This window comes from Chiloscyllium plagiosum, unplaced genomic scaffold (genome assembly GCF_037043375.1).
Source record: "Chiloscyllium plagiosum isolate Xiang-an unplaced genomic scaffold, Cpla_swu_hap1 HiC_scaffold_14, whole genome shotgun sequence".
Taxonomy (NCBI): domain Eukaryota; kingdom Metazoa; phylum Chordata; class Chondrichthyes; order Orectolobiformes; family Hemiscylliidae; genus Chiloscyllium; species Chiloscyllium plagiosum.
The window spans coordinates 35,732,615-35,759,253 of record NW_028270152.1 but is presented as its reverse complement, the minus strand read 5'-3'; the positions used below and the strand labels follow the sequence as shown (position 1 = coordinate 35,759,253).

The window sequence follows — 26,639 nt, the reverse complement described above, 5'->3', positions numbered from 1 at the left end:
AAATTTAAAAAGGAGGTCCCCAAGGGTAGTAATATCTGGATTACTCCCAGTGCTAAAGCTAGTGAGGGCAGGAATAGGAAGATAGAGCAGATGAATGCATAGCTGAGGAGCTGGTGTATGGGAGAAGGATTCACAATTTTGGATCATTGGAATCTCTTTTGGGGTTGAAGTGACCTGCACAAGAAGGACAGATTGCACTTAAATTGGAAGGGAGCTAATATACTGGCAGGGAAAATTGCTAGAACTGGTTGGGAGGATTTAAACTAGTAAGGTGGGGGGGTGGGACCCAGGGAGATAGTGAGGAAAGAGATTGATCTGAGACAGGTAAAGCTGAGAACAGAAGTGAGTCAAACAGTCAGGGCAGGCAGGGACAAGGTAGGACTAATAAATTAAACTGCATTTATTTCAATGCAAGGGGCCTAACAGGGAAGGCAGATGAACTCAGGGCATGGTTAGGAACATGGGACTGGGATATCATAGCAATTACAGAAACGTGGCTCAGGGATGGGCAGCAGTGGCAGCTTAATGTTCCAGGATACAAATGCTACAGGAAGGATAGAAAGGGAGGCAAGAGAGAAGGGGGAGTGGCATTTTTGATAAGGGATAGCATTACAGCAGTGCTGAGGGAGGATATTCCTGGAAATACATCCAGGGAAGGTATTGGGTGGAACTGAGAAATAAGAAAGGGATGATCACCTTATTGGGATTGTATTATAGACCCCCCCCCCCAATAGTCAGAGGGAAATTGAGAAACAAACTTGTAAGGCGATCTCAGCTATCTGTAAGAATAACAGGGTAGTTATGGTAGGGGATTTTAACTTTCCAAAAATCAACTGGGACTGCCGTAGTGTTAAAGGTTTAGATGGAGAGGAATTTGTAAAGTGTGTACAAGACAATTTTCTGATTCAGTATGTGGATGTACCTACTAGAGAAGGTGCAAAACTTGACTACACTTGGAAAATAAGGCAGAGCAGGTGACTAAGGTGTCAGTGGGGGAGCATTTTGGAGTCAGCGACCATAATTCTATTCGTTTTAAAATGGTGATGGAAAAGGATAGACCAGATCTAAAAGTTGAAGTTCTAAATCGGCGAAAGGCCAATTTTGACGGTATTAGGCAAGAACTTTCGAAAGCTGATTGGAGACAGATGTTCGCAGGTAAAGGTATGACAGGAAAATGGGAAGCGTTCAGAAATGAGACAACAAGAATCCAGAGAAAGTATATTCCTGTCAGGGTGAAAGGGAAGGCTGGTAGGTATAGGGAATGCTGGATGACTAAAGAAATTGAGGGTTTGGTTAAGAAAAAGAAGGAAGCATATGTCAGGTATAGACAGGATAGATCGAGTGAATCCTTAGAAGAGTATGAAGAAAGTAGGAGGGAAATCAGGAGGGCAAAACGGGGACATGAGATAGCTTTAGCAAATAGAATTAAGGAGAATCCAAAGGGTTTTTACAAATATATTAAGGACAAAAGGGTAACTAGGGAGAGAATAGGGCCTCCCAAAGATCAGCAAGGCGGCCTTTGTGTGGAGTCACAGAAACTGGGGGAGTTACCAAATGAATATTTTGCATCAATATTTACTGTGGAAAAGGATATGAAAGATATAGACTGTGGGGAAATAGATGGTGACATCTTGCAAAATGCCCATATTACAGAGGAGGAAATGCTGGATGTCTTGAAACGGTTAAAAGTGGATAAATCCCCAGGACCTGATCAGGTGTACCTGAGAACTCTGTGGGAAGCTAGAGAAGTGATTGCTGGGCTTTTTGCTGAGATATTTGTATCATCAATAGTCACAGGTGAGGTGCCGGAAAACTGGAGGTTGGCAAACGTGGTGTCACTGTTTAAGAAGGGTGGTAAAGACAAGCCAAGGAACTACAGACCGGTGAGCCTGACGTCGGTGGTGGGCATGTTGTTGGAGGGAACCCTGAGGGACAAGATGTACATGTATTTGGAAAGGCAAGGACTGATTCGGGATAGTCAACATGGCTTTGTGCGTGGGAAATCATGTCTCACAAACTTAATTGAGTTTTTTGAAGAAGTAACAAAGAAGATTGATGAGGGCAGAGCGGTAGATGTGATCTCTGGACTTCAGTAAGGCATTCGACAAGATTCCCCATGGGAGACTAATGGAATACAGGGAGAACTAGCCATTTGGATACAGAACTGGCTCAAAGGTAGAAGACAGAGGATGGTGGTGGAGGGTTGTTTTTCAGACTGGAGGCCTGTGACCAGTGGGGTGCCAGAAGGATCGGTGCTGGGCCCTCTACTTTTTGTCATTTACATAAATGATTTGGATGCGAGCATAAGAGGTACAGTTAGTAAGTTTGCAGATGACACCAAAATTGGAGGTGTAGTGGACAGCGAAGAGGGTTACCTCAGATTACAACAGGATGTGGACCAGATGGGCCAATGGCCTGAGAAGTGGCAGATGGAGTTTAATTCAGATAAATGTGAGGTGCTGCATTTTGGGGAAACAAATTGTAGCAGGACTTACACACTTAATGGTAAGGTCTTAGGGAGTGTTGCTGAACAAAGAGACCTTGGAGTGCAGGTTCATAGCTACTTGAAAGTGGAGTCGCAGGTAGATAGGATAGTGAAGAAGGCATTTGGTATGCTTTCCTTTATTGGTCAGAGTATTGAGTACAGGAGTTGGGAGGTCATGTTGCGACTGTACAGGACATTGGTTAGTCCACTGTTGGAATATTTCGTGCAATCCTGGTCTCCTTCCTATCGGAAAGATGTTGTGAAACTTGAAAGGGTTCAGGAAAGGTTTACAAGGATGTTGCCAGGGTTGGAGGATTTGAGTGATAGGGAGAGGCTGAATAGGCTGGGGCTGTTTTCCCTGGAGCGTCAGAGGCTGAGGGGAGACCTTAGAGTTTTTTTCAAAATTATGAGGGGCATGGATATGATAAATAGACAAAGTCTTTTTCCTGGAGTTGGGGAGTCCAGAACTGGAGGGCATAGGTTTAGAGTGAGAGGGGAAAGATGTAAAAGAGACCTCAGGGGCAATGTTTTCACGTAGAGGGTGGTACGTGTATGGAATGAGCTGCTAGAGGATGTGGTTGAGGCTGGTACAATTGCAACATTTAAGAGGCATTTGGATGGGTATATGAATAGGAAGGGTTTGGAGGGCTGTGGGCCGGGTGCTCGCAGGTGGGACTAGATTGAGTTGGGATATCTGGTCGGCATGGATGGGTTGGACCAAAGGGTCTGTTTCCATGCTGTACATCTCTATGACTTTATTCACGACTGTCTTGAGTAGAGGACCCCAAAGATCCATTGCCCTCTGAATGAAGAGCTATGTCTTGATTTCAGTCCTGAGTTCTGTTTGAGAATTGTAGGGCCAACCCTCTCCTCACAAGTCAATTTACACTTACAAAACAAGCAATCAGGTATGAATCTCATTTTAAGAAAGGTACATCAAAATGTATGTAAAAGACAGACTAACCTGCTTTGAATTGGAGAGGAAATTATTTGAATTTTCTGCTCTGTATTTGATGTTGAGGTGCTGTTTCTACATATATATAAAAAAAATGTAAATACTTGTGGCATTTAGCTCATAAGCATCAGTTTCTGAATATAGTTTGCTGTTAAAAATAGAAGACAAGCAGTAAAGAATGTGGGATTTCTTGTGGAAGAGTTAGAAAACAAGAAGGTTTTTGTTGTGGATAAGTACCAGGTGCTAAGGAACCTTGATATGAATGACAAAGCAAAGACTTCCAGCTTTTCTAATAGAGAGGAAAAAACAGGATTGCTATCAATATTTTAACAGTGAGAAAAAGAATTCCATTTGAAGAAGCTAAAGCTGCATTCACTTGTTCCATTACATATACTCAGCTGAAAAGTTAAAAATCAAGGGATACAAGGCTGGGGGTGGGTTGGATCCAAAATTGACAGAAAACGAAGTGTAATGGTCAGGTAGCTGTATTTGCTTATGGAAAGTGGTTTCTACTGGCGGTTGAGGTGGAAATCCCATGCTCTTTTTAAAGGAACTTGGATCTGTACCTGAAGCACTATAAACTGCAAGGCCCAAACTAAGCTGCCAGTAAGTGGGATTAGAATGGATGTCTCGTTTATTCAGCTGGTGCAAACATGATAGGTTGAATAACATCTTTGTGTGGTGTGCCTTGATGAGAGATGTGTGCATTGGCAGAATTAAGAGTGAGGAGTGGTGGCCCCGTGAGGGAACAGGGAGAAAATGTGACACAAATCATTCATCTTCTTCAGGCATTTCACTTAATCTCGAACTCAGCACTGACTCAGGCCACTATCTCCACCCCCATGGCTGTATCTGGTGATGTAGCTTCTTTCGTCGGACCACTGCTGTCCTTTAGATAACCCCAACTGCAAATAATTCCAGATCCCTGTCTGCGCCATATTAATTCTAAAAGAGTACATATTTTGGAACTGTTGTAAATACCCTTTGTATGTAGATCCAGTTAGTGTATTTTAAAGATTTTTTAAAAATTTAAAATAAATACTACTGAAAGATCATCTGGATGTTGGTTAAATTTCTTGCAATTCCATGCTTATTGCCAAAGGTAATGTGTAAGAGGTGAGCGATTGTTTAAATTCCCTTCCTTTGCGGAATTATATTGCAACAAATAATCAAGTATCAGTTGTTAAAAAAATTGAATGTGTTTGTGAACATGGCGAGCCGTTAATTAACAGGATTTAAGTGCTATGGCCTGCAACATCTTTTCAATTTTTACCACCTACCCTTCATCATGAGTTAGGAATGTTTGCTGATGACTGCATTATATTCAAAATCATTTGTAACTTGTCAAACCCTAAGCTGTCTGTATCCAAATAGAAGTCTGGATAACATTCAGGCTTGGGTTGATTAAATGGCAAGTAAGATTTGCACCACCTAAGTGCCAGGCAATTGTCATCACCAACGACAGAAAGGTAATGACTGCCTTTTGACAATCAATGGTGTTATCAACAACTTGAACAGATTTGAATTGGATATAAGATCAGGTCAGAGACTGTGAATTCTGTGGCAAGTAATTCACCACTTCACTCTGAGACCTGCAAAAAATGACAGGATGGCCGTTAGATTTGGGGTGTGTTTATTCTCCTCCATTTACTTGAGGGAATTTTCTTCCTGTGGTTCCTGCCTCTGGAGACTGTATGGTGGGTGGATACTGAAGGTTGCTGTTCTCAAAGGCTTTGGTAACGATGTTGTAATTGCTGTCTTTTTTGCTGCTGTTGTCAATTTCCAACAAGGCCATAAGGAATCCTCCAAGGGCCCATTTCATGCAGGGTATGTTATAGTCAGGATTGCTTGAGGCCATAATATTTTTTATGTTCATTTTTGCAAGATAAATTACTTTTCTATAAAATTGATTTAATACCAGTTAGGTGGCATTATAAGTACAACTCCCCTAGCAGACCCTCACATTCAAATAAATATACTCTGCCTCCAAAGAGAAAATGGTAACTTACTCAGTATGAGGTGGTAACAATTTTGTCATAGTATTTGGTAAGAAGATAGCAAAGTTTCAGCTGTGTCCTTATAATTGACTTTCAGAATGATCTCTCTGTCCTCATGTTCCCTTTTGTGTTGTTATCCCTTGGTCCCTGTTGACCTTTTATCCTCCTCCATTTCCATTCATCCCCATTACTTAAATGTTAATGTCCCCATTTCACCCCCTGAACTCATGGCTTTACAAATTGCTATGCCCGTCGTCCGTCGTCATTTCCGCCACCACCAAAAGGACCCCACCACCAGGGATATATTTCCCTCCCCTCCTCTATCAGTGTTCCGAAAAGACCACTCCGTCCATGATTCCCTCGTCAGGTCCACACTCCCCACCAACCCAACCTCCAGTCCTGGCACCTTCCCCTGCAACCGCAAGAAATGCAAAACTTGCGCCCACACCTCCCCCCTTACTTCCCTCCAAAGCCCCAAGGGATCCTTCCATATCCGTCACAAATTCACCTGCACCTCCACACACATCATTTACTGCATCCGCTGCACCCGATGTGGCCTCCTCTATATTGGGGAGACAGGCCGTCTAATTGCGGAACGTTTCAGAGAACACCTCTGGGACACCCGGACCAACCAACAACCACCCGTGGCTCAACACTTCAACTCCCCCTCCCACTCCACCAAGGACATGCAGGTCCTTGGACTGTTCCATTGCCAGACCATAGCAACACAACGGCTGGAGGAAGAGCGCCTCATCTTCCGCCTAGGAACCCTCCAACCACAAGGGATGAACTCAGATTTCTCCAGTTTCCTCATTTCCCCTCCCCCCACCTTGTCTCAGTCCCAACCCTCAAACTCAGCATCACCTTCCTAACCTGCAATCTTCTTCCTGACCTCTCCGTCCCCATCCCCACTCAGGTCTATCACCCTCACCTTAACCTCCTTCCACCTATTGCATTTCCAACGCCCCTCCCCCAAGTCCCTCCTCCCTACCTTTTATCTTAGCCTGCTGGGCACACTCTCCTCATTCCTGAAGAAGGGCTCATGCCCGAAACGTCGATTCTCCTGCGCCTTGGATGCTGCCTGACCTGCTGCGCTTTTCCAGCAACACATTTTCAACAAATTGCTATGCCCTGTTGGCTATACATCTCCTCATAAAGAGACCAGAATGAAGGTAACTTATGCAAACCTTTCTCACCTTGCAGCTTTCTATTTTCTGCTATGTTCTATGTTCTATCTACCTTGAATTGCCACTTTCATGATGATCATTCCCTCAATGAACCCCAGTCCAGTGCTGCTTCTCACTTTTCCCAGGACTATGGAATACCCACCCTGCTCATGAATACCCAAAATCCCAGGACTTACCATGGTCTACCCTACCCCAGACTAACTTGGCAAGACTGACTGAGCAAGGCCTAGCACCTGAAGGGATGTCTCCACATGGCCCTGACTGACATACCTGTAATCCCTGTGTTTGACCTGCTGGACTGACTGTGTCCGAGTCCCTGGACACTAAGGACACATTTCACAGGACTGTGGCAGGACCAAGTGCCTGACTGACCATGATAAACCCCCTCAGCTGACTGACTGTGGAGTCCCCCACCCCAGAGTTTGTTCATAGCCCTTCTTGACTCCACGAAGGACTGGTTTGCTTTGAATTTCAGACAAGTTCAAATGCTTGAAATCCATGCAGTGTGTATTTACTGTGTAAGCTGCTAGCAGGTACTGGAGGTGTGATGTGGACGTAACATGTTGCCGTACAACAACAAATCCACCATTCTGTTCGGTGCTCTGAATTGTAACAAGCTGCTTCTGTGTCCCTTTGGGATAAAAAGCAGTTCAAAGCAGAGAGCTTGACAGCCTCCATTTTGCACAAAGAATTTAAGATAAGAACCATAAGATGTATTCTGTGTAAATGTGTAAGATGCATGTGTGTCCATGTATATACAATGACCTGGCAGAAGCATGCAAGATGTAAGTGTTCCTCCCCTCCAAAGAGTTGGTGTGAAAATTGCTGTCACTGGGTGAAAATCCTGGAATTCTCTTCCTAATGGCATTGAGTCTCCCTATAGCACATGCAGTACAGCAATTCGAGAAGGCAACTAGGAATGGGCAATAAATACTGGCCAGCCAGCGATGCTCACTTCCCTGGTATGAATACGAACGAAGGGTGCAAATGCAGCCATGATGATGTGGTGTGGCTGGTGGTTTGGTGATACAGATTTGGTGACAAAAGGTGATGATGTTGATGGATCATGGAGAGAAATAATGAAGAATGTGGAATTGTATTAAGTCCTAGAGATATGTACAGTGTGCTGACGTTGCTCTTTAATCACTTTAATATTTATGTCAGAAATAGGCACCATCTAATTTCTTGGGGAAGGATGGAAGAATTGAGACTTTTGTAGAAATGAGGAGGTTGATAGGGGTGGATGATGGTCCAGTGGTATTATCACTGGACTGTTAATCCAGAGACCCAGGTAATGTTCTGGGGACCTGGGTTCAAATCCTGCTATGGCAATTGGTAATATTTGAATTCAATAAAATTATGCAATTTAGAGTCTAATGATGTCGATTGTTAGGTAAAACCCATCTGGTTCACTGATGTTCTTTAGGTAAGGAACCTGTCATCCTTACCTGGTCTGGCCCATGTGAATCCAAACCCACAGCAATGTGGTTGACTCTTAACTGTCCTCTGGGCACATAGGGGTGGGCAATAAATGCTGCCTGGTCTGCGATACCCATGTTCCACGAATTTGTTTAAAAAAAGGTGTGATGACATAATAATGAGAGGCAAATGCATGGAATTTAGATAGTTGCTACACATTAGTGAGATTCAGAACTCACCGTTTCAACTTTAAGGGGAAAATCAAAAACCTCTTTTTTGCTGGGTTTTCCAATTTTTCCATATTTATCTGCTAAAGGGAGTGGAAAATTTGATCTGTGAATCATAGAATTGTTAAAGTGCAAAAAGAAGTTGTTGAGCCCATCGTGTCCTTACCCTAGCTCTCTGAATGATCGTTCTGATTCAGTGCCATTTTCCTGCCTTTTGTGCATAATCCTGAATGTCGTTCTGTTTAAATTAGTATCTATACTCTCCAGACTTGAATCTGTCTCAAACTCTACAAAGACACGCAGGAGACTGGAAGAGCTCAGCAAGCAAGGCAGCATCAGGAAGTGGAGAAGTCAACGTTTTGGGTGTAACCCTTCTTCAGGACTGGAGGTGGGGGTAAGAGGATGTACTGGTAAGGGGGCGGGGAGAGAGGGTTGGGATGAAGGTTTTGTGTGGAAAGAAGGGCGGAGTGGTGAGGTAGTGATAGGTGTGCGTAGGTAGAAGGTATGGCCTGCTTGGTCGATGGGATCCGGTTGGTACATGGAAGGAAGGGTCAGTCAGAGGAATGGAAGGGAGGAGTGTTAAAGTACAGATTTGAGACAGCCCAGAGAATCCTTCGTGGACTTAATCTGTAAGCCACTGTTGATTTGTCCCGGAGATCATTCTCTTTGGTAGTCTGTAAAAAACCTCTTACAGACAGTTTAATTTAATTTTAGTCATCTCCTTTATTTACCAATATCATAACTGTTACAACATAACACTGATACCTATAAGCTAAACTAACTAGATTCTAATAACCCAGGAGAGTAGGATGTCAGCTCTTCAAGAGCCCCAGCAGGCTACTTTACTGTACTGTCACAAAGTGGTGTCCTTTATTCAAAAACACTGCATGTTCTTAGTTAGACAGGATAACAGTGAAAGACAATAATTCATAAGGAAGAGAAGTTAGTTGCTCCGTGCGCTTGACTGATCACTCCTTTCTCCCCAGCCCCCACTCCTCCATTTATCTCTCCACCCTGGAGGCTCCCTGCCTCTATTCCTGATGAAGGGCTTTTGCCCGAAACGTCGATTTTCCTGCTCCTTGCATGCTGCCTAACCTGCTGTGCTTTTCCAACACCACTCTAATCTAAACGCTGGTTTCCAGTATCTGCAGTCCTCACGTTTGCCTAGTTGATTTTAACCTGACTGCGAATCCTCTTGCAAGGATGCCTACCTTAACGAAGTTCTCCTCCTGTCTCCACAAGAATCTCAGTGAGTCTCTCTCTCACTGCAACCCCCAGGTCATCTTCTCTGCCCTGAAGCTCTTCACCTATTGTACTCTTTGCTGCCTTCCCCATCCCTCCTCTCTGACCTATCACCTCCATCCCTACCCTCATTCACCTATTGTATTCTTTGCTACCTTCTCCCCAGCTCCTCCCCCATTTATCTCTCCACCCTGGAGGCTCCCTGCCTCTATTCCTGATGAAGGGCTTTTGCCCGAAACATCGATTTTCCTGCTCCTCGGATGCTGCCTGACCTACTGTGCTTTTCCAGCACCACTCTAATCTAAACTCTGGTTTCCAGCATCTGCAGTCCTCACTTTTGCCTACAGCCCCTGAGCCATTCATCAGGTGGGAAAAACAAATCTAGCTGAGTTAGGCGTCTGCAGGTGAGAAGTTCCGATCATAAAGAGGTACCAGTCTGAGCTAATTGAAGAGTTCATAAGGTAACTTTGCAAAGCTCGCATATCAGATACAATTGTTTTACAAAATGGCTTCTTAGCAAGGAGGGCAAACTTTGACCATAAAATGGCTTCCTGACCCATTGTGCCAGAAACTCTTCAAAGTTAGATTTAAAATAATTTTTTATAGGTATTTTTTATTGAAAGAAAAAAAAACTTTTGTAACATTTTTTACAAAATTACAAAGTAATACAAATGAGTATAAACACTAATATACAATTAAATATATATAAAAAAGAAATAAATGATAACCAAAACACAACAAAAGAAAAAAAAGAGAAAAAAAACTTAGCTAACTACTAATCCATCCTACAAACAAACCAAAGCATAAAATAAGATATCTTACATTACTAGTAAGAAATAACGTAATAATTAAATAATTAAGTATGTACTCAAAATGGATTAACATCAATTCATACCACTCTTCTCTCCCTATCCGATTTGTAGGGACTGTCTGATAATGTGGTCTCCTTCTGTACATAATCTCGTATTTGGGAATACCGAAAAAGGTCTCCATTAGGCAGTCCAAACTTCTGGGGTGGCTGTTCAAAAGACATCATAAGCTCCCCATTGAACAGGTCCCTTAAGCAAGAGACACCTCTGGACCTCCAGGTTTTAATGTAGCATCTGTCAGCCCTGGCTGAAAACCCCATGCTCCCACTGTAGGAGTATAAGGAGGTTTTTTGTAAGTTACCCTCATCTTGCCGCATTATCCTCCAGGCTTTAATTGTGTTTAATACAATAAGATTTATACAATAGTCCATAATAGCTCTCATCTAAAAATAAAAGATTGATGTGGGCGGCACGGTGGCACAGTGGTTAGGACTGCTGCCTCACAGCGCCTGAGACCCGGGTTCAATTCCCGCCTCTGGCGACTGTCTGTGTGGAGTTTGCACATTCTCCCTGTGTCTGCGTGGGTTTCCTCCGGGTGCTCCGGTTTCCTCCCACAATCCAAAGATGTGCAGGCCAGGTGAATTGGCCATGCTAAATTGCCCGTAGCGTTAGGTAAGGGGTAAATGTAGGGGTATGGGTGGGTTGTGCTTCGGTGGGTCGGTGTGCACTTGTTGGGCCGAAGGGCCTGTTTCCACACTGTAATGTAATCTGTAATGAAGTGACACTTTGCTTGGGAGGTCTCAATGTCTAACCAAATTGATTGTGGGTTACAAGAGATCCAATCAGCTACACAGCATAAAAGAGAGAGCAACTTTTATCTCCTAAAGTCTGGAAAATCCAGTCCTCCCCTTGCTTGTGGAAGCTGCAGCTTTTCTAATTTGATAAGGGGCCATCTATGATTCCAAATAAAGGAACCAGGCCAGCCGTGTAGTTTACGTAACACCAGTCTCAGCAACATCAAAGGGAGCATTCTCATTGACTATAAGAGACAAGACAGAATATTCATTTTAACTCAAGCTACTCTGCCTAACCAGGATATTGGGAGATCTCCCCAGCATTGAAGATCCTGCCTTATTTTCTCTTGTAGGTGCACAAAATTGGCTTTATACAGCTGACCAAATACTGAGGTGATAAAAATGCCCAAGTATAGAAAACCCTCCAGTGAGCACCGAAAGGGAAAGCAAGATCCGTCCGATAAATTAGATATACTAGTGAGACCACCCAATGGCATGGCCTCCAATTTCGTAAAATTGATTTTAAATCCTGAGAACATACTAAATAGACTAATTACTTGAATTAAGCGGGGCACGGATATCAAAAGATTACTTAAGAAAAGGAGGACATCATCTGCATAGAGAGGGATTTTATGTTTATCCGAACCAACCCTCGGAGCCACTATGTTAGAGTCGGTTCGTATAGCTTCCACTAGTGGTTCAATTATTAGCGTGAATAATAAGGGTGAGAGAGGACATCCCTGATGACAGCCCCTACCCACGCTGAAGCTATCCGAACCTAAACCATTGGTAATCACAGCTGCTTTGGGGTCATTATATAATATTGAGATACATTTAGAAAATACCTCTCCAACACCAAACCTTTCCAGTGTGTAAAAAAGATATGACCATTCAACCCGGTCAAATGCCTTCCCTGCATCCAAGGAGATAACTATCCTCGGTATTCTTTCCTGTTGACAGGCTTGTATCATATTTAAGACCCATTTTCTAATGTTGTTAGATGATCTACGGCCCTTGATAAACTCCATCTAGTCCTCTTTTATGATATATGATATATCCTCTTCAATCTTAATGCTAACATTTTAGAAAGGATTTTAAAATCTACATTTGGCAAGGATATTGGTCTATATGATGAGCAATCTTCTGGGGCCTTTTCTTTTTTATGAATGAGAGAAATATTTGCTTCTCTCAACGAAGGTGGGAGGCAGCCCTGACTATGTGAGTGATTATACATGTCTATAAGTGGACCAGCCAGTTCCCCTATGAATTCTTTATAAAATTCAATCTGGAATCCGTCTGGTCCAGATGCTTTGCCACTCTGAAGCTGTCTAATTGTGTCAAGTACTTCCTGTGATGCCAGGGGAGCATTCAGGATCGACACCTGCTCTGAGGTTAAATCCGGAAAGGCCAAGTTTTTAAAAAAGGACTCCATCTTCTTAGTTCTATCCCCACAGTCCTGCGATTTATACAGTTCAAAATAGAACTTTCTAAAGGCTGTATTGATCCTTTTATGATCACAAGTCAGAGTACCAGCACTTTCCCTAATGGATGTGATAGCTTGAGGAGCCTTTTTTTTTCCTAGCAAGATATGCTAGGTATCTGCCAGGCTTGTTGCCATATTCATATAGTCTTTGCTTTGCAAATAATATTTCCTTCTTTGTTTTTTGGGTAAGTGCAAATTCAAGGCTGTCCTAAGGGCTGTGATCCTTTGTAGCTTAGTAATAGAGGGCCTATCAACATACGCTATCTTAGCTGCCTTCAAGCGAGCATCGAGGAGGCGCTGATGTTCTTTCTTTTGTCTTTTCTGGGTCGAAGAATATGAGATGATCAAACCTCGTGCATAAGCCTTAATAGTTTCCCACATCATCGATGGGTTACTGGCCGTACCTGAATTAATTTCCAAAAAAGATTTGAATTCTTGAGAAAATTATTTTATAAATTTGCTATCCTTCATTAAGAAGGAATCCATATGCCAATGTCTCATCGTCCCTAGTCTTAACTTCCATATATACTGTGGCATGATCAGAGATTGCTATATTACCTATTTTGCAGAACAATATGGAATTCAAAAGGGTTAAAGGAGCAAAAAACATATCAATTTTAGTATGACACTTGTGTGGGTTAGAGTAGAAAGTAAAGTCTCTACCCTGGGGTGAAGACATCTCCACACATCTACTAGCCCTAGCTCCTTATTCAGAGCCGCCAATTGTCTGGATCTAAGAAATATACCCATAGTACTGTTGGGTATCCTATCTGTCTCTGAGTCCATAATACAATTAAAATCTTCTTGTATAATTGTATTGCAGGTCCCAAAAGCCATCAACTTGGAGTCTGTTACAAGTACAGACTTCAAGTCTATTACAAACTTGAAGGGGTGTGCCAGGAGGCAATAAAGATTCAAAATCCCATACTCCTCTCCATTTATTACGGCTTTGATCAATATATACTACTCAGATTCATCTTTTATCTGGCTTAAGATTTTAAAAGGAATATTCTTCTGAATGAGAATGACTACTCCCCTACTTTTTGAGCTAAAAGATGAGAAAAAGGCCTGGTCAAAACCACCCTGTTGTAATTTTAAGTGCTCTTTGTCAAGTAGATGTGTCCCCTGTAAAATAGCTATATCAACCCTTTCTTTTTTGAGGTTTGATAACATCTTCTTCCTTTTGATTGGTGAATTACTCCCCTTGACATTCCAGGTGCACCACCTAAGCGAATGGCTAGCCATGATCGTCCAGGCAAGCCCGAGACCCCCTCCAGGAGGAAGAACCCCACCCAAAACACCCTGAGTAAAGACCATGGAAAATTCACAAAAGCAAAAATTCTTTAAGACGTTTACACCAATACAATTAAAAACTATTCCTAAGTAAAAAAAAAAATGCAAAACACATTTGAAAGGAGATTTTCCCCCTTGCTCCCAGGGGGCATAACTACCTATCAATAACCCCACCATAACCTCTCCTAACTAGTGCCCTGCCCTCGACCCAGTCTTTATAAAATGGAGTCGACAAATTCAAGTGTTCTATAAAACCAAAGTTAAAAGTGACTGACCCACATCCCCCCACACGAACACCTAGGTGTGTTTAGCAAGCATAATACGGGGCGGCACGGTGGCACAGTGGTTAGCACTGCTGCCTCACAGCACCAGAGACCCGGGTTCAATTCCCGCCTCAGGCGACTGACTGTGTGGAGTTTGCACGTTCTCCCCGTGTCTGCGTGGGTTTCCTCCGGGTGCTCCGGTTTCCTCCCACAGTCCAAAGATGTGCAGGTTAGGGTGAATTGGCCGTGCTAAATTGTCTGTAGTGTTAGGTGCAGGGGTAAGTGTAGGGGTATGGGTGGTTTGCGCTTCGGCGGGTCGGTGTGGACTAGTTGGGCCGAAGGGCCTGTTTCCACACTGTAAAGTAATCTAATCTAATCTAATCTAATACAAAATATAAATATATAAAACTACAAAGTTACAATCCTAGCAATTATTAGAAAACTAAGTAAGACGACAGAAGAAGAGAACCCCGCTCTAAAAATAAGGTAGGACAAAACAAACCCCCCCCCCCCCCACACAAATCAAGTAAGCCGCACGGCCTGTAAAAAAAGAAATCACATAGTGAATAACAAATAAGCTCCCTTCCCTCCCCCTCCCCGGAGAAGGTAATGAACAAAAAAGGGATGGAGAAGGAAAGAAAGGGTAAACCGGGGAGGGAAAAGTAAAATCATTATCCATACGGTTTGAATCTTACAGTCTACTTAAGAGAGTCCAAAAATTCTTTAGCATTCTCCGGTGATCCAAAGTTGTATACGGATCCTTCATGGCTGAAGCGCAGCTTTTCTGGGTAACGCAAGGGATATTGGATATTTAGGTCTCCTAGACGCTTCTTCGCCTCATCGGATGCCCTCCTCTTGCGGACCACGGCTGGAGGAAAATCTTGGAATAACATAATCCTGGAACCCTTGTGCATCATGGCCTGGGGATCATTCCCCAGGACTCTGGAGGCTTCCAGGAGCATCTGCTTCTCTTTATAGCATTGGAGCTGGAACAGAACCGAGTGGGGGCGCTGGTCTGGTCCGGGCTTGTGTACAGCAACCTGGTAGGCCCACTTCACCCGTACCTGGCCTGATCCCGACTCCAACTTTAATATTTGAGGGAGTCATTGTTTCAAAAAAACTGCAAGCTGGCCTTTCTCTTCCCATTTGGGAAGGCCTAGCAACTGAATATTTTTTCGACGACCCCAATTATCAAGGTCATCGATGTGCTCTTCCAAGGTCTGGACTTGCTGCTCGAGAGCCTGGACCGCTGCTCTCGAGCGGTCCAGCAGATGTCTCCGCTGCTGCTGGAGGGGGTGGGGGAGGGGTCCCTGCCTGTTGCGAACTTCGGGAATTTTTGCCCTTAGTCATTTTAAGAAAAACACCAAATTGTTCAAGTTTGATGCAAAATGACTAAGTATGCTAGGCAAAAGCTATTTTAAATGAATTAAAAGGTGTGGTAAAGGCGGCTGCCCCACTTGCCTGAGTCTTAGGCAGAGCACTACAAACTCAGACTTGCTGGGTCGCCGCCATCTTAAATCTCCTCAAATAATTTTTATGCTAGGAGCAGACTCCTGCTTTTTATTTTAAGCACCGAATCATTCTGTACCTGAGGCTGAGATGTTACCATCAGGTTGCATCTAAAGTTATTCATTAGTCTCGAATTATACATGCTTTCTTTTTAGGATTGTGATTTAAATTCAAATAAAACATAAGATCTGATTAGTTAGAATTGACAGTGGGGCTGTCGGTAAGGTCTCCCTCACAGACAGCAAGTAAGTTAAAGCTTCTTCAATATAACCTTTTACAGAGTTTGCATTTTATAACCAGTAATGGCTACTCAAAATCATCATAACGTCTCAAAATGCAACTAAATTCAATCCATAGCAAGTAAGCATGAAGAGTTAATTTTGTACTGGCTTCGGCAGTCCCAGCACTAAAATGGTCTCTCTCTGACTTGTAACAGAAAAGATGTTGTTCCCTCTGTGTCTGCCTAGCTTGCAAGGGGTAATAAGAATCTATCAATTTTAATAGGACCTGACCATTAATTACAAGGCTTTTGATAATACCAAGTTTTGTTTCAAGGTCAGAATGAAACACTGTCGTTAATTTCACAAGGGAACAGCCGGGAATGTTATCACTCAGTTTCCTATTTACAAAGATTCGCTGCTGTTAAGGCAAATGTTCTTAATTGCCTGAGAGCACCCTGTTATCACTTGATGATAACACATAGAGTCATAGAGATGTACAGCATGGAAACAGACCCTACGGTCCAACCCGTCCATGCCAATCAGACATCCCAACCCAATCTAGTCCCACCTGCCAGCACCCGGCCCATATCCCTCCAGACCCTTCCTATTCATATACCCATCCAAATGCCTCTTAAATATTGCAATTCTACCAGCCTCCACCACATCCTCTGGCAGTTCATTCCATACACGTACCACCCTCTGTTTGAAAAAGTTGCCCCTGAGGTCTCTTTTATATCTTTCCCCTCTCACCCTAAACCTATGCCCTCTAGTTCTGGACTCCCCGATCCCAGGGAAAATACTTTGTCTATTTATCCTATCCATGCCCCTCATAATTTTGTAAACCACTATAAGGTCACCCCTCAGCCTCCGATGCTCTAGGGAAAACAGCCCCAGCCTGTTCAGCCTCTCCTTGTAGCTCAGATCCTCCAACCCTGGCAACGTCCTTGTAAATCTTTTCTGAACCCTTTCAAGTTTCACAACATCTTTCCGATAGGAAGGAGACCAGAATTGCACGCAATATTCCAACATTGGCCGAACCAATGTCCTGTACAGCCGCAACATGACCTCCCAACTCCTGTACTCAATACTCTGATCAATAAAGGAAAGCATACCAAATGCCGCCTTCACTATCCTATCTCCCTGCGACTCCACTTTCAAGGAGCTATGAACCTGCACTCCAAGGTCTCTTTGTTCAGCAACACTCCCTAGGACCTTACCATTAAGTGTATAAGTCCTGCTAAGATTTGCTTTCCCAAAGTGCAGCACCTCACATTTATCTGAATTAAACTCCATCTGCCATTTCTCAGCCCATTGGTCCATCTGGTCCAGATTCTGTTGTAATCTGAGGTAACCCTCTTTGCTGTCCACTACACCTCCAATTCTGGTGTCATCTGCAAACTTACTAACTGTACCTCTTATGCTCGCATCCAAATCATTTATGTAAATGACAAAAAGTAGAGGACCCAGCACCGATCCTTGTGGCACTCCACTGGTCACAGGCCTCCAGTCTGAAAAACAACCCTCTGCCACCACCCTCTATCTGCTACCTTTGAGCCAGTTGTGTATAAATCACACCTACTGCTCTGCCCTCATCAGTCTTCTTTGTTACTTCGTCAAAAAACTTAATCAACTTTGTGAGACATGATTTCCCACGCACAAAGCCATGTTGACTATCCCGAATCAGTCCTTGCCTTTCCAAATACATGTACATCCTGTCCCTTAGAATTCCCTTCAACAACTTGCCCACCACCGACGTCAGGCTCACCAGTCTGTAGTTCCTTGGCTTGTCTTTACCGCCCTTCTTAAACAGTGGCACCACATTTGCCAACCTCCAGTCTTCTGGCACCTCACCTGTGACTATCGATGATACAAATATCTCAGCAAGAAGCCCAGAAATCACTTCTCTAGCTTCCCACAGAGTTCTCAGGTACACCTGATCAGGTCCTGGGGATTTATCCACTTTTAACTATTTCAAGACATCCAGCACTTCCTCCTCTGTAATCTGGACATTTTGCAAGATGTTACCATCTATTTCCCTACAGTCTATATCTTCTATATCCATTTCCACAGTAAATACAGATGCAAAATATTCATTTAGTGTCTCCCCCATTTTCTGTGGCTCCACACAAAGGCCGCCTTGCTGATCTTCGAGGGGCCCTATTCTCTCCCTGGTTACCCTTTTGTCCTTAATATATTTGTAAAAACCCTTTGGATTCTCCTGAATTCTATTTGCCAAAGCTATCTCATATCCCCGTTTTGCCCTCCTGATTTCCCTTTTAAGTATACTCCTACTTTCTTTATACTCTTCTAAGGATTCACTCGTTCTATCCTGTCTGTACCTGACATATGCTTCCTTCTTTTTCTTAACCAAACCCTCAATTTCTTTTGTCATCCAGCATTCCCTATACCTACCAGCCTTCCCTTTCACCCTGACAGGGATATACTTTCCCTAGATTCTTGTTATCTCATTTCTGAAGGCTTCCTATTTTCCAGCCGTCCCTCAGCACAGCTGTAATCTGCCTCCAATCAGCTTTCGAAAGTTTTTGCCTAATATTGTCAAAATTGGCCTTTCTCTAATTTAGGACTTCAACTTTTTCGATCAGGTCTATCCTTTTCCATCACAATTTTAAAACGAATAGAATTATGGTCACTGGCCCCAAAGTGCTCCCCCACTGACATCTCAGTCACCTGCCCTGCCTTACTTCCCAAGAGTAGGTCAAGTTTTGCACTTTCTCGAGTAGGTACATCCACATACTGAATCAGAAAATTGTCTTGTACACACTTAAGAAATTGCTCTCCAACTAAACCTTTAACTCTATGGCAGTCCCAGTCGATGTTTGGAAAGTTAAAATCCCCTACCATAACTACCCTATTATTCTTACAGATAGCTGAGATCTGCTTACAAGTTTGTTTCTTAATTTATCTCTGACTATTAGGGGGACTATAATACAATCCCAATAAGGTTATCATCCCTTTCTTATTTCTCAGTTCCACCCAAATAACTTCCCTGGATGTATTCCTGGGAATTTCCTCCCTCAGCACAGCTGTAATGCTATCCCTTATCAAAAATGCCACTCCCCTTCCTCTCTTGCCTCCCTTTCTATCCTTCCTGTTGCATTTGTATCCTGGAACATTAAGCTGTCAGTCCTGCCCATCCCTGAGCCATGTTTCCGTATTTGCTATGATATCCCAGTCCCATGTTCCTAACCATGCCCTGAGTTCATCTGCCTTCCCTGTTAGGCCCCTTGCATTGAAATAAATGCAGTTTAATTTATTAGTCCTACCTTGTCCCTGCCTGCCCTGACTGTTTGACTCACTCCTATTCTCAGCTGTACCTGTCTCAGATTAATCTCTTTTCTCACTATCTCCCTGGGTCCCACCCCCCCCCACCTTACTAGTATAAATTCTCCCAAGCAGTTCTAGCAAGTTTCCCTGCTAGTATATGAGTCCCAATTTAAGTGCAATTCGTCCTTTTTGTACAGGTCACTTCTACCCCAAAAGAGATTCTAATGGCTTAAAAATGTGAATCCTTCTCCCATACACCAGCTCCTCAGCCATGCATTCATCTGCTCTATCCTCCTATTCCTGCCCTCACTAGCTCGTAGCATGGGAGTAATCCAGGTATTACTACTCTTGATGACCTCCTTTTTAAATTTCTGCCTAACTCTTTGTAATCTCCCTTCAGAGTCTCAACCTTTTCCCTTTCAATGTCGTTGGTTCCAATGTGGACAATGACCTGCTGGCCCCTCTCCCCCGTGAGAACATTCTGCATCCTCTGTGAGACATCCTTGATCCAAGCACCAGGGAAACAACACACCATTCTGCTTTTTCTCTGCTGGCCACAGAAACGTCTGTCTGTACCTCCGACTACAGAATCCCCAAACACAATTGATCTCGTGGAAGCTGACGTACCTCTTGTTGCATTAGAGCCAGTCTCAATACCAGAAACTTGGCTTTTTGTGCTACGTTCCCCTGAGAATCCATCACCTCCTACATTTTCCAAAACAGCATACCTGTTTGAAATGGGTATATCCACAAAAGACTCCTGCACTAGCTGCCTACCTCGCTTCCCCTTCCTGGAGTTAACCCATCTATGTGACTGTATCTGAGATTTCCGCCCCTTCCTATAATTGCCATCCATCACATACTGTTGCTGTTGCAAATTCCTCATTGCTTCTATCTGTCTCTCCAACCGATCCACTCAATCTGATACGATTCGCATCCAACAGCATTTATGGCAGATATAATCCGCAGTAACCCTTAAACTCTCTTTAAACTCCCACATCTAACAAGAAGTACATATCACTGCAAAGACCATTTTTGCTCCTTCACAATCTACAGACCCAGAAAATAACACCGTCTAATTCCTCTCCAAACACTGCCCCAGGTTAAATTAATAGCTATGGCTTATATTTTAAGTTTAATCAAGAGACTTATCTCCAAAAACATATAATCAAGAAAGAATCCACTATGCTCACTACTGCAGCCTTTCTCTTGAACAGACTTAAAACAACAATTAACTTATCTGATTCTGTGCTGTGAACTTCGCCCAATAGTTCCTCCAAGATTAGTTGTGAATTTTACTGTTTGTTAATCTTCCCAGATGCACTCCGATGTCCAGCGATACATGAATTCAAACAGCAAAGGCGGTAACTGTGCAGGTTCTCTCTCTCTCTCTCTCCCTCTCTCTCTCTCTCTCTCTCTCTCTCTCTCTCTCTCTCCCTCCCTCTCTCTCTCTCTCTCTCTCTCTCATGCACTGTCCTCACCATGTGCCTCTTTTGTCATGTTTTTATCTTCTGCATAACTTGGGTTCCCCCTTTTGTGGGTGATACAATGGTTAGCACTGCTGCCTCTCAACACCAGAGACCTGGGTTCAATTCCTGCCTCAGGCTACTGACTGTTTGGAGTTTGCACATTCTCCCTGTGTCTACGTGGGTTTCCTTCGGGTGCTCCAGTTTCCTGCCACAGTCAAAAAATGTGCAGGTTAGGTGAATTGGCCATGCTAAATTGCCCGTAATGTTAGGTGAAGGGGTAAATGTGGGAGAATGGGGTTTAGTTGGTTGCACTTCAGCGGGTCGGTGTGGACTTGTTGGGCTGAAGGGCCTGTTTCCACACTGTAACTAATCTAATTTAATCTACCCTCCCTGCCTGTTGGCTTATTTTCTAGTGTGCATCAACTGTGTTCTATAACTCAACATTACATTTAGTCTAAATGTTTAAGGACAAGTTTTCAGGCTATAGACTTTCTAAGGAGGGGCTGGAAAGGGAGTTGGGGGTTGGGAAGGGAAGTTATTTGAAATTGGAGAACTGAATGTTGAGTCTTCCGCGCTGCCGAGAGTGTAGTGCTGGAAAAGCACAGCAGGTCAGGCAGCATCCAAGGAGCAGAAGAATCAACGTTTCGGGCATACGGACGATGACGTGTTGTTTCCTCCAGTTTGTGGTCTGATTTTCTGTGGCAATGGAAGAGGCCGAGGATGGTCATGTTAGAGAGGAATGGGAAGGGGAATTGAAATGGGCAGTGACTGGGAGCTTTATACAGGATACTGGGTGGAAGGAGGTGTAGTCCAGGTAGTTATGGGAGTCTGTGGGCACATTCCCAGACCTGAAATTGCATTCCAGATCATAATTATTCGCTGTGTAATAAATCTTCTCCGATCAGCTTTTCTTTTGTAATTACCTTATATTTTACCCTTTTTTGTTTTATATTCACATACCAGTTTAAAATGTGTAACGAAACATCTATTTCAGAAGACTTACTGATATCATGTTCTATCTGGTGTATTTTCCATGACATTTTCCTTCAGAATGCCCCAGCACTTAGCATTTAAAGACGAGGTTTTGGTTTAGAAATTAAATGGAAACATCTTCAGAGTTTGAAACACCTGGAGCAAGAAAAGCATATTTCCATGAAAGTTAGATCTGTGAAACAGATTTATGAAATGATCAATGCAATTCATTTTGTTTTTCTCATGGATTGATGTTGACCCTGGGAAGCAAATGATAGTTTGTGGATATGGCTGGATAAAGAGGAAGTTAAAAGAAGCAAGCCAAAAGCTAGACAAAAGAAGTCAAACACTGAAAGTATTATAACTTCTGTTTTAATTCAAAATGAACTGTACAGTTGAAAATTAATGATTTAGTGAAATGCTGAGGAGTGAACAGAATGGACAGCCAGTTATTTACTTCAGTGATTACAGTAATTCATCTGATATGGGGAGGAAGATAATGCAGTGATACATAGTTAGTCTTGTATCAACTGCTGTAAAATTAAATTTCTGACTTTGGAGTAATGAGTATCTAGAGTGTATCATTAACGCAGTGACCTTTGCTTACTGGTAAAAATCTCCCAAAGAGCATTATACCAGTTAATTCTGGGTAGCGTCATGAAATTATCTATTGCATTGTAGTCCAGCCTCCTAACCTTAAAGTTTGTTTTTCTGTTTCATTGGATGTGCCAACTGGAGCGGGTGCATGCATCTATAAAAGATTTTATTTATTCATTTAAATTAAGCTGCATTAAATCCATCATATATTTTCACTGCTGACTTTTAAAACACTTTGGCCTTTGTTTAGTAATTAATTAGAGAATATTGTATATTCTTGTTTTGTAGTTTTAAAGTGTTTTGTGTTGATATTTGCAGTGAATGTCGAGAAATATCTGTTTTTGTTTCTCCATAGATCGTGAAGAGCAACGGCACTGAGCATTAGAATTATAGTACTTTGAACAGTACATAGTACTTACTGAACTTTGTATCAGTAAGTAAAAAGGCTTTCGTTCTCCTGGACCAGCACATCAAGTCAACATAAGCAGGACAGAAATTATGTTCTACATCTCCAGGACTGTTTTGACGCATGCTGTTCTGACAGCAAGAAGTATGCACAGATTGATTGGGTTCGCAAAAGTGAGTGTGTCAAACAGTTTGTTTGCTAGATCCCAGCAACACAAGAGCTTAAGTGTATCAGCCAAAACCAGCGCACCAAAGGTACAAACATATAGCTATGTAATAGTGGGAGCAGGTTCTGCAGGATGTGTCTTGGCCAATCGTCTGTCAGAAGATCCTGATATTTCGGTGCTGCTTTTGGAAGCTGGACCTAAAGATACAATATGGAACAGCAAGAGACTAATGTGGAAAATCCATATGCCAGCTGCTTTGATATACAATCTATGTGATGACAAGTACAACTGGTATTATCATACTGTAGCTCAGAAACATATGAATAACCGTGTAATGTATTGGCCCAGAGGTCGTGTTTGGGGAGGATCCTCTTCATTGAATGCAATGGTCTATATCCGTGGACATGCAGAGGATTATAATCGTTGGGAAAGACAAGGTGCTACTGGTTGGGATTATGATCACTGCCTTCCTTATTTTAGGAAGGCTCAATGTCATGAGCTTGGAGCTGACAGGTATAGAGGAGGAAATGGACTATTACATGTATCACGTGGAAAAACAAACCATCCTCTTCATAGCACTTTCCTTGAAGCTGGGCAACAAGCTGGCTACCCATTTACTGATGACATGAATGGATTTCAGCAAGAGGGTGTCGGTTGGATGGATATGACAATTTACAAAGGTATTGAAAGTTAATGATTATTGTGCCATACATTTTGCTCTCAGATTTAAAGAAATTATTTACATTTGAAATTTATTGTAATTGAATGGTAGAAATGTACAACTGAAACATTGTTTTCACAATCAGCAATCACATAATTTAGCCAATTAACATTTATGTGCTCTACTAACACTTGACAAGAAGCTATTTTGTTACAGGACATTGGTTAGGCCATGACTGGTATGCTGCATGCAATTCTGGTCTCCCTTCTATAGGAAGGATGTTGTGAAACTTGAAAGAGTTCAGAAAAGATTAACGAAGATGTTGCCAGGATTGGAGGGTTTGAGCTTTAGGAAGAGGTTAAATAGACTGTGGCTATTTTCCCTGGAGCATCAGAGGCTGAGGGGTGACCTGATAGAACTTTATAAAATCCTGACAGGCATGGCTAGGGTAAATAGCCAAGGTCTTTTCCCAGGGGTGAGGGAATCTAAAAATAGAGAGCGTGGATTTAAGGTGAGAGGGAAAAGATTTGAAAGGGATCTAAGGGGCGGTACAGTGGTTAGCACTGCTGCCTCACAGCACCAGGATCCCAGGTTCGATTCCAGCCTTGGGTGACTGTCTGTGTGGAGTTTGCACATTCTCCCCGTGTCTGCGTGAGTTTCCTCCCACAGTCCAAAGATGTGCAGGTTAAGTGAATTGGTCATGCTAAATTGACCATAGTCAGGGGTGAATATGGGGAATGGGTCTGGATGGGTTACTCTTCGGAGGGTCGGTGTGGACTTGTTGGGCCGAAGGGCCTGTTTCGACACTGTAGGGAATCTAATCTAAATTTTTTCAAGCAGAGGGTGGTGCGTGTATGGAATGAGCTGCCAGAGGAAGTAGTGGAAGTTGGTACAATTACAAAATTTAAAAGGCATCTTGATGGCTATATGAATAGGAAGGTTTTAGAAGTATATGGGCCAAATGCTGGCAAATGGGACTAGAGTTATTTAGGATATCTGGTTGGCATGGATGAATTGGACCAAAGGGTCTGTTTCGTGCTGTATATCTCTATGACTCTACTTAATCAGTCTATGTGCTGAGATGTTTGTTTATGCAGATCTGAGAAGTGCTTCTACAACCCAGTTTCTAAAAGTCAATTTTCAAAACACTGTGACCTTTGTAATAGGAATAGAGTGATGGTTAAGTGCAGCAAGTGATTAGGAAAGCTAATGGAATGTTGGCCCTATTTCAAGGGAGTTGAAGTATATGAATAGAGAAGTCTAACACTACTTGTACAAGTTGCTGGTGAGTTTTGGTCCTCTTATTTAAGGACAAAATATTATTGGAGGCCGTTCAGGCAGGTTTAATGAGGAAGATCTATGTTCATAGAGTCATAGAAATGTACAGCATGGAAACAGACCCTTCGGGCCAACCCGTCCATACCGACCAGATATCCCAACCCAATTTAGTCCCACCTGCCAGCACCTGCCCCATATCCCTCCAAACCCTTGCTATTCATATACCCATCCAAATGCCTCTTAAATATTGCAATTGTACCAGCCTCCACCACATCCATACACGTACCACCCTCTGCGTGAAAAAGTTGCCCCGTGGTCTCTTTTATATCTTTCCCCTCTCACTCTAAACCTATGCCCTCTAGTTCTGGACTCCCTGATCCCAGGGAAAAGACTTTGTCCATTTATCCTATCCATGCCCCTCATAATTTTGTAAACTCCTATAAGGTCACCCCTAAGCTCTGACGCCCCAGGGAAACCAGCCCCAGCCTGTTGAGCCCATCCCGGTAGCTCAGATCCTCCAACCCTGGCAACATCCTTGTAAATCTTTTCTAAATCCTTTCAAATTTCACAACATCTTTCCGATAGGAAGGAGACCAGAATTGCACGCAATATTCCAACCAATGTCCTGTACAGCCGCATATGACCTCCCAACTCCTGTACTCAATACTCTGACCAATAAAGGAAAGCATACCAAACACCTTCTTCACTATCCTATCTACCTGCGACTCCACTACAAATATGAGCTATGAAGCTGCACTCCAAGGTCTCTTTGTTCAGCAATAGTCCCTAGGACCTTACCATTAAGTGTATAAGTCCTGCTAAGATTTGCTTTCCCAAAATGCATCACCTCACACTAATCTGAATTAAACTCCATCTGCTACTTCTCAGCCCATTGGCCCATCTGGTCCAGATATTGTTGTAATCTGAGGTAACCCTCTTTGCTGTCCTCCAATTTTGGTGTCATCTGCAAACTTACTAACTGTACCTCTTATGCTCGCATCCAAATCATTTATGTAAATGACAAAAAGTAGAGGACCCAGCACCGATCCTTGTGGCACTCCACTGGTCACAGGCCTCCAGTCTGAAAAATAACCCTCCACCACCACCCTCTGTCTTCTACCTCTGAGCCAGTTGTGTCTCCAAATGGCTAGTTCTCCCTGTATTCCATGAGATCTTAATGATCCTTGCTCATTAAGGAGAATCCAAAGGGTTTTTACAAATATGTTAAGGACAAAGGGTAACGAGGAAGAGAATAGGGCCACTCAAAGATCAGCAAGGTGGCCTTTGTGTGGAGCCACAGAAAATGGGGGAGATACTAAATGAATATATGGCGAATCTTGTCGAATGCCTTACTGAAGTCCATATAGATCACATCAACTGCTCTGCCCTCATCAATCATCTTTGTTACTTCTTCAAAAAACTCAATCAAGTTTGTGAGACATGATTTCCCACGCACAAAGCCATGTTGATTATCCCTAATCAGTCCTTGCCTTTCCAAATACATGTACATCCTGTCCCTCAGGATTCCCTCCAACAACTTGCCCACCACCGAAGTCAGGCTCACCTGTCTATAGTTCCCTGGCTTGTCTTTTCTGCCCTTCTTACACCGTGGCACCACTTTTGCCAACCTCCAATCTTCCGGCACCTCACCTGTGACTATTGATGATACAAATATCTCAGCAAGAGGCCCAGCAATCCCTTCTCTAGCTTCCCACAGAGTTCTCGGGTACACCTGATCAGGTCCTGGGGATTTAACCATTTCAAGACATCCAGCACTTCCTCCTCAATAATCTGGACTTTTTGCAAGATGTCACCATCTATTTCCCTACAGTCTATATCTTCCATATCCTTTTCCACAGTAAATACAGATGCAAAATATTCATTTGGTATCTCCCCTATTTTCTGTGACTCCACACAAAGG

At 43.0% G+C, this 26,639-nt stretch overlaps 1 protein-coding gene across 4 annotated transcripts in view; it reads left to right on the top strand.

Moving 5' to 3' along the window:
• Positions 1-26,639, top strand: part of chdh (choline dehydrogenase) — an 86,785-nt gene that overhangs the window by 20,930 nt on the left and 39,216 nt on the right. Inside the window, exons 1-3 of one of the 4 annotated variants that reach the window (XM_087994297.1) lie at positions 6,238-6,609; positions 8,538-8,664; positions 22,563-23,459. In XM_087994297.1, the coding sequence (XP_087850423.1) occupies positions 22,706-23,459 (754 nt within the window). In that variant the 5' untranslated portion in view covers positions 6,238-6,609; positions 8,538-8,664; positions 22,563-22,705. Of the gene's footprint in view, positions 1-6,237; positions 6,610-8,537; positions 8,665-22,562; positions 23,460-26,639 lie in introns of those variants that run through there. The other 3 variants (XM_043708073.2, XM_043708071.2, XM_043708072.2) reach the window with 3 other exon arrangements.